Raw genomic sequence first — 8,700 nt, 5'->3', positions numbered from 1 at the left:
ATCACACTCTGATTTATAAGAGCTGCGGAACATGGCAGCTGATTGCAGGCCTGCAGTCGATAGACTCGGTGATGTAAACGGTGTTTTAAACTATTAAGCTGCTCCGGAGCGAGTCGGACGGGGTGTATGCAAATCAATGGGGGGTAAATTATACATGCCGTGTTAAAGTTCAGTATGTTAAATATGCAAATAGGTGTTTAACTGAGTTCAGTTTGTACTACTTAATGATAGCATGAGTGGGATTAAATGGAGCCAATCCCCTCCACACCGAAATACAGACACCCCACACAGACACACACACACACACACACACACATACACACACGAGTGAAAGTGAGCGAGAGAGAGAGAGAGAGAGAGAGAGAGAGATATGCTTTTAGTTTGTATTACACCATGACTGATAATTTGAATATATATTACATATTCTAGTGTATTCTAATAATACATGCCACTAACATGCCACATGGAACATGTCATGGTACATGAACTACTATTGTGTCCCATGACTTTTGCCATGTTCCATGGAAGCTAAAGAATGCTGCACCGGTCTGTGGGATATGTGTGTGGGGTCTCACTGGATTTCATTGAATGCAGATTTGATTTCTGAGTCTGGCTAGAGAATTCTAAAATTTAATTAATGCCACTTTGCTGCGATCATGCTGGCCAGTGTTCAAGCTCACTCACAAGTAAGTAAAACTACTTATTTTGTGATCAAGTTTATAGTTTGTATTTCAGTTTTTTTCACAGTCAAGTCACAATATAGTTACCACCAGTTACCAAAGTAAAACAACTTAGAAAGCTGTTGGTGTTACCAAGCCTGAAGTAACACTTTTCAATTACCTCTACATACTACTATCCTATGACTTTTGGCATGTCAGTGCATGAAAGAAAAGAAATATATATATATATATATGATATTGTAAATACAGAAATATATAGAAATGTATAGAAATATGTATATATATATTAAACCTATGATGGAATAGAGAGAGAGACAGAGGGAGAGAGAGAGACACACAAAGAGAGAGAGAGAGAGAGAGAGAGAGAGAGAGAGAGATCTAAATCTAAATCTAAATACACCAGTAGAGGGCGACCTCCGCTTGTTTTTATTCTCATTCTTAACGCAATAAGACTTGAGGTCTTTTCCATTCGTGTTAAAAAAAAAATCACACAGGACCGAAAATGGCTTTCTGTACTCCACAAGCTTCATTTAAAATCTTTAAAACACCTCAGTCCGGGTTTAAGATAACTTTACATAATTTGTATTTTTTTTCATACATAAATGCTGATATATCTGAACCACTTCTATTTTATTACAAAACGTGTATGTTAAATCTACCAACGTAGATTTAAGACATACAAATATATTAAAAATATTAATGAAAGAGCATTTTAAAATGTATAGAAAAAAAATATGCACTACAAACAGTGGACCCGCTGTAATATTTTCTCCACGCGTTTTCCGCCAAACCCCGCCCTAGCTTGCCACGATTGGCTGTTACTTCTACCCGTTTTATGCTGCGATTGGCTGGCACGCCCCAAGAACCAGCCCCCAAGCATCTACGCGTAACTTGTAGCCAATCCAAGAGCAGAACACGAAATCCGATTAGCCAATCCCAGTTTGAGGTGGGCGGGCTCTGTCGGAAAACGGGTGCGGAAAAAAGAGCGCACTTGCGCTGCGAACAGCACCCACAGTACGGCTGCCGCGCGCTCACTCCAGCGCGGGTTTCATTGGATACGGAGTTTTTGGGGCTCGAGCGTGTTTTATTTTCACAGTTATTTCCAGTGTTTTTTTCAATAAAATACTGAATAAATACAGTTTTTCCTGTGCTTTTCTCCACTCGCCCATGAGTTAGAGGCAGCAGCCCGGGCTTGGTCGGAGCCTCGGAGCGGTGCGGAGGACTGTACTCGGCGGGGAGGCTGCGGTGAGGATGCCCGGGCGGAGGAGCGCAGCGGGCGGCAGGAGCTGAAGCTGAAGTTCAGGAGCGGAGAACTGTGTGGAAATTATAATAAATACTGAGAAATAATCGCCTTTACGTGTCGAAATGATCTTCACTACGCTGTGTCTGCTGCTGCCACTGCTCGGTAAGTTTTATTAACGTTTAAAAATGTTACAAAAAGTGTTTTTTATTTGCTAAAAAGCGAAATTCCTAACCAAATTCTACATTTCTTGTTTCAAAAGTCCCAATTAGGTGCTGAGGCTCTGGGGTTTTTAGTTTTACACTTTTTGACAGTGAAAATCTAGTAGTTGCTCTTTACATCTTGAGTGAACCAATAAAAAAGCTCCAAAATGTTAAATCTTATTACATAGACTTCCATTTAAAGTGAACAGGGAACAACAATCAAAATCAATTAAAAGACCACCGCAACTGTCTATGTAAAACTCTGGGATACGGTCTCTATTATGCAAAGAAAAAAAAGAAAGAAAACTCCAAAATCACCATTTTTGTTCTTTACAATGTCAAAATTCATTGGAAAGTATAAAAGTACCAATGAAAATGCTTAAAAATGTAAAATCTTTTTACATAGACTTCCATTGAAAGTGAGCAATGAACACTTTAAGGTAAATTAAATGAAAGACCACCATAACTCCTTAACTGTATATGTAAAACTCTGGGATATTGTCTCTGTCATGCAAAAAACTCAAGAAATTTCAGTTTTGTTCTTTACAATGTTGAAATTAATTGTAAATGATTAATGGACCAATGGAAATGCTCCAAAATATGAAATCTTTTTTACATAGACTTCCATTGAAAGTGAACAATGGGGTAACAATGAGGTAAATTAAATAAAAGACCACCATAACTCTTGAACTGTCTACGTAAAACTATTGTCTCTATATTGTCTCTATCATGCAAACAAAAAAATCCTCCCAAATCTCCAATTTTGTTCTGTACAATGATGAATGGACCAATAGAAATGGCTCCAGTGGATTCCCTTACATTTTGCCAGTCATATTTAATGAACCAAAACATTATGACCATGATATCACAGATAAAGTAAATACCAGATTGTTTCATAACACGGTCTCAAACAACTTCTTGACATTGTGTTAAATTCCATAGTGAATGGACCAACACTTTCAAAAATGACCCCAATGGACCAGTGGAAAAGCTCCACAAATTACAGTGCTTTGTTTTTTTTTTGCCTTTTGATAATACCATGTGGCAAAATTTTAATTAAAACCATTCACAAATAAAGTAAAGTACAGATTGTCTCATAACTGCCCGCGTGCCAAACTGGGATATTGCCACAAATCTGTTGTTGCTCACGATTACAGTGCGTCCAATTTCAATAGAAATGGGCCAGTATAAATGCTACAAAATGACGCCAATGGAAAAATAAACATGCTCCAAAATGTAAAATTATTTTACATAGACTTCCATTGAAAATAAACAAAAAACACTGTATGGTAAATTAAATAAAATACCACCTTAACTGTCAGTGTAAAACTCTGAGATATTGTCTCTATCATGCTAAAAAAAAACTAAAATATCGAATTTTGTTCTTAACAGTGTCAAAATGGATTGGAAATGATGAATGGACCAATAGAAATGGCTCCAGTGGACCAAAATCACTTTTGATGATTACTCGCTTACAATTTGCCAGTCATATTTAATGAAGCAAAACATTATGACCATGATATCACAGATAAAGTAATATATATCCATATCACAATCTGGGATGTCAACACTCTCACCCAACAACGTTTAATCTTCATTTTCGGTTCTGGATATTGTGTTAAAAAATAAGCTTACTTTTGAGTTAAGAAGGTAAATTATTGCCTGTTATTTATGCTGAAGTTTATGCTCTGTCTCTCTCTCTCTCTCTTTCTGAGTCATGCACACACACAAACATAGACACAGTTAATGGCAGGTTTCCTCTTTTTAAGCTGTTGAATGTGGAATATGGAGCTCCACTAGTGTTTATTTTCATCATTAAAACTCTCAGTTAAACTCAGTAACTCATAACAATATTCACTGATTCTTTTATTCACATTATTCACACTATGATCTTCAAATAGAAGTACGTAGACTTGCTTTACATTAACTTTCACTGGAAGACTGAATGTTTTATGTAGCTAGTGTTAAAACTATAAAATGGAGATAAATAATAAAATAATCTGCTTATTTTGAGTTTTCCCAGTCATGTATGTTTTAGTACACATAAACTGCCACACATATATACGCTCCCTTTCCTCTTCTTTTGCTATAAAGCTCTACAAAGCAAAGGAAGGATGTGTATTCTTCTTTTTTACTATCATCTCTTGTTTGCCCGGCCTTCACATTAACCTCCATTGTGTTTTTGTAATTGTCAGTGAGAGCAAGCTCTTTGTGCTGCTTAGTAAAAATCTCCAGGCGTTGATATTTTTAATCTTTAAAGCAGCTTGAGTGTGGTCTAATCCCTTCATGTGCAGACAAACGCACGCACTCGTCTTCGGTGCTTGGCTTTTTTTTTGGGGGGGGTAGGGGGGAGAAAAACAACTTATTTACCACAGGGAGATGAAATGAAGGCTGCTTTGTTTGTAATATTGTGTTATAATAATGAGTTATGATGAGTTATTGTGAGTTATGGATGGTTCATAAGGCTGAACCTGTGGTTTCTCCACTCCGCAGACGTGCTGCTGTGGGCAGGGGAGCCGATGTTCGCCGCGGCCGGGCGTCTGGACTGCGTCAGGGCCAGCGAGCTGTGCCTGAAGGAGCAGGGGTGCAGCACCAAGTACCGGACCATGAGGCAGTGCGTGGCCGGCAGGGAGAGCAACTCCAGCGGGGTGGCCGGCCTGGAGTCCAGGGACGAGTGCCGCAGTGCTTTGGACGCGCTGAAGCAGAGCCCGCTGTACAACTGCAGGTGTAAAAGGGGGATGAAGAAGGAGAAGAACTGTCTGCGCATTTACTGGGGGATCTACCAGCATTTGCAGGGTGCGCTTTATCTTCATCTTCATTATCATCTTCATCTTTTAAATGAATGCTTTTGCTATAGATAATTTAGTTTAGAAATGATAGCGATAAACGATATTATTGTCAATTTTAGACCATTAAATGCCACTGATACAATGATAATGGAATACCATGACGAAGCAATTTTATTCTTTTAAAGACAACAAATTTTAATTAATCATAGTTTGGAAAATTTATATTTTTCTCTTCACCTACTGCAGAACTCCACACTGTGTTTATGGAGTAGCAGTTATTGGAGCATTGGTCTGGAGCATTGCATGAAAAAAGTTCACTGAAATATATATATATATATATATATATATATATATATATATATATATATATATATATATATGTAAAAAACACAAATAAACACAATAGACAGTATCACAATTATAAAATATATATTATCGTGTAATTATCGTGAAAGGCCTGGGTGCAGAGATACAGGAGTTTTGTTGTGCACATGCAGAAATGCTAAGTGCCACTGAAATCTGGATTATAGAGAAATGTCATTTCAAAGGGCTATAAAGGCAGTAAAGTAAATAAAACATTTGGCGAAAGGCTGAAACCCAAATACAGAAAACTGTATTTTTTGGTAGGTTTTTTATTAATTTTGATAAATCAAAGCCATCGCTGCTTCAGAACAGAACATGAAATCACATAACTCATAACACAAAACTCCACAGAGGGCATTTAATTTTAAATCATTGTTGCAGAAGAAAGACAATGAGTTGAAACAAGAGACAAAGCTGGATTAAACTAGCAATCATTAAATTCTTAAGTTCTGTCTTATAGTTAATAATAACATTCACAGTGTAACATAAAGCATGTCAACGCATGAGAAAACACACCACTCAGCAATTTGACAGTGCTACTTTTAATTAAAACCATAGCAAATTACGGAAACCATCATAGATCAAGTGTGAGTGAAAATTACACAGAGAAAGGCAGCCAATCTTTTGCTAACCAACACAGGCTATGGCTAATTAAGCTAATTAAGCTAAATAACGTTACTATCCTGGTCCTGTACAGCTCATATCTTTGAGCTGGAAAACGTTCAGTTTGTGAAGTTTGAGGTACCATATTTTTACTATAAGGCGCACCATAGATAGTGGTACACTGAGTAACCCTGAGTATTCCGGTAAGCAAGGGTGATATTAGCTAGTGGTTCGTCCCATGTAGCTTCTTTTAACACAGTAAGCACGCAGATTACAGTCTGATATACTCCTCTCTGAACAGCAAAAGAGCTAGCACGGTTAGCGGGTAATGCTAATGCTGCTCCAGCAGTGCTAGTGTGAAAAATACGATAGTACACTGAGTAAACTGATACCAAGCATACAAAGTAATGCTGAATGCTTTATGTTGTTTAATTATGTCAAAAAGAACTTAAACCTGCCGTTTGTTGGCTCCCTGCCACACTTCTTTCCTGCATTGCAGCACTATTGCAGCACTATGTACAATGATACGCAAAAAGATCCTAGCGTAAACATTGCAATATGACATAAAATAAAAAAATATATAAAAATAAATGATCCAAAAATGCATCCAAAATATAGACTACAGATTATTCCAATTCCGTAGTTTACCCAGTATGTGTTAAATAAGACCTACACAACCATTAGTTAATCCACCTATGAAAATGTTGACTATGAAGCCTGTGCCAATGGCCTATTTCCTATTTGCTTGGACATACACACACCTCACTCACACATTCTCTTTCCATTGTATGATTGTGATTGGCACACATTCAAAATTCAACCCCAAGTTGGCCTTTGCCATCAGCCCAGCTCATCTGTAAAACCATCCATTAGTCATAGTATTAATCAGATGTGAAGTAGTTTAATCTCTCTGCCTTGATTTAGCTCTCCAGTGTGCAGATGCAGAGCTTTCAGATCTCAAGTAATGCAACGTTCATATTCACAAACTTTTAAGAGTTCAGAAATCAATATTTAGTGGAATAACCCTGGTTTTGGCATCATGTTCTCCTCCACCAGTCTTACACGCTGCTTTTGGATAACTTTATGCTGCTTTACTCCTGGTGCAAAAATTCAAGCAGTTCAGTTTGGTTTAATGGCTTGTGATCATTCGTCTTCCTCTTGATTGTATTCCAGAGGTTTTCAGTTTGGTTAAATCAAGGAAAAACATCATTATTAGGTGGCCTCTTATTTTTTTGTATATACAGAGCTGTATATATTGCTATTCATGGAAAAAAATGTGTTAGATTGCATTGTGCATCAGAAAAAAAAAAAACTATAAGAAGCTGGTATTCAGTTATTGGTCTTATCAGAAATCTTATGTAATTTATTATTTTACTCTCCTTTTCTGTTTTTTTTTATTGTTGAGACCATTTTCTCTCCCCAATAAAAAAAATTAACAACAAAAAATGAGATATAGCCCAGGTATTGACTTAAATCCTGTCCAGAAACCCAGGAGATTAACACTAGTCTTGGAGTACACAGCAATTTTGAATAGAGATTATTCAAGCGAACGAAAGGAAAATAAAGTCTACATCTATCCATGTCTAGGAAACTAACCAATAGCATTCTATTAAAGTGCTGCATCCAACCCAGTGTTTATTTCAGCTTCAAATGGGGGGTTGGCTGTTCTTTGCTCAATCAACCTGAAACTGGCCACCTAAATAACAGTCTAAAGCAGAGCCACGAGTGAATGACCCAAATAGCTGTTTTCCCCTCAGGCAGATCAACAGGGACAGTTTACTCCATGAAATCAGGGGTTTATCATAGGTGCTGGGCAACATACCGTGAATATATCCTTAATATATTTGAAACTATTCTATACTATACAAGGTATTAAAAAAATATAACATCATAATATGCCCCCCCACCCCCACTCTATTTAGGTTACCACCGGTGTTTAGTTCAGTATAAATAACATGCATCATCATGCAAAATATTTTGAAACTTTTATTTTGAAAATATATGAAACATCATAATTAAAGCAAGCAGCATGGCGACTTTATTTAGCCATCATGACATCATAACACAATCCAGTTCAGTTTATTTGTCTAGTCACTAGGCGTGTGATGAGACACTTATCTCACAAGACATGAGACGAGACACGAAAAAAAAGATTTTGATATTCTTGTGATAGTCTGTTCACAAGACGAGAACGAGATGATATTTTAACAATATATATATATATATTTTTTTTTTCATTTTAAGTTGAAATATATGAATGAATATGTTTATTTTTCTGAAACTCACAAAAATCGCAAAACTGCAGGTGTCTCAGAATCAGTTTCTCTGATTTTGCTATTCATAGGTATATGTTTGAGTAAAATGAACATTGTTTTCTAAAAGCAACATTTTTCCTAAATTCCAAATAAAAATATTGTCATTTAGAGCATTTATTTGCAGAAAATGAGAAATGACTGAAATAACAAAAAAGATGCAGAGCTTTCAGACCTCAAATAATGCAAAGAAAACAAGTTCATATTCATAAAGTTTTAAGAGTTCAGAAATCAATCACAGTTTTTATGCATCTTGGCACCATGTTCTCCTCCACCAGTCTTACACACTGCTTTTGGATAACTTTATGAATTTACTCCTGGTGCAAAAATTCAAGCAGTTCAGTTTGGTTTGATGGCTTACGATCATCCATTTTTATCTTGATTATATTCTAGAGGATTTCAATTTGGTAAAATTATAGAAACTCATCATTTTTAAGTGTCTTCTTATTTTTTCCAGATCTGTATATCAACATTTCTCTTAAGCATATCTTAAGAATAATTCTAATAGTT

At 36.5% G+C, this 8,700-nt stretch overlaps 1 protein-coding gene across 2 annotated transcripts in view; it reads left to right on the top strand.

Moving 5' to 3' along the window:
- Window positions 1-1,712: 1,712 nt before the first annotated feature.
- gfra1a (gdnf family receptor alpha 1a) overlaps window positions 1,713-8,700 on the top strand; it is a 123,560-nt gene continuing 116,572 nt past the window's right edge. For both annotated transcript variants that reach the window (XM_022685163.2, XM_022685162.2), the window contains exons 1-2: window positions 1,713-2,085; window positions 4,617-4,919. In XM_022685163.2, the coding sequence (XP_022540884.1) occupies window positions 2,046-2,085; window positions 4,617-4,919 (343 nt within the window). In that variant the 5' untranslated portion in view covers window positions 1,713-2,045. The remainder of the gene's footprint in view (window positions 2,086-4,616; window positions 4,920-8,700) is intronic.

The sequence above is a fragment of the Astyanax mexicanus genome, chromosome 7 (genome assembly GCF_023375975.1).
Source record: "Astyanax mexicanus isolate ESR-SI-001 chromosome 7, AstMex3_surface, whole genome shotgun sequence".
In the NCBI taxonomy this organism is placed as follows: domain Eukaryota; kingdom Metazoa; phylum Chordata; class Actinopteri; order Characiformes; family Acestrorhamphidae; genus Astyanax; species Astyanax mexicanus.
This window is presented reverse-complemented; position numbering and strand designations above follow the sequence as displayed.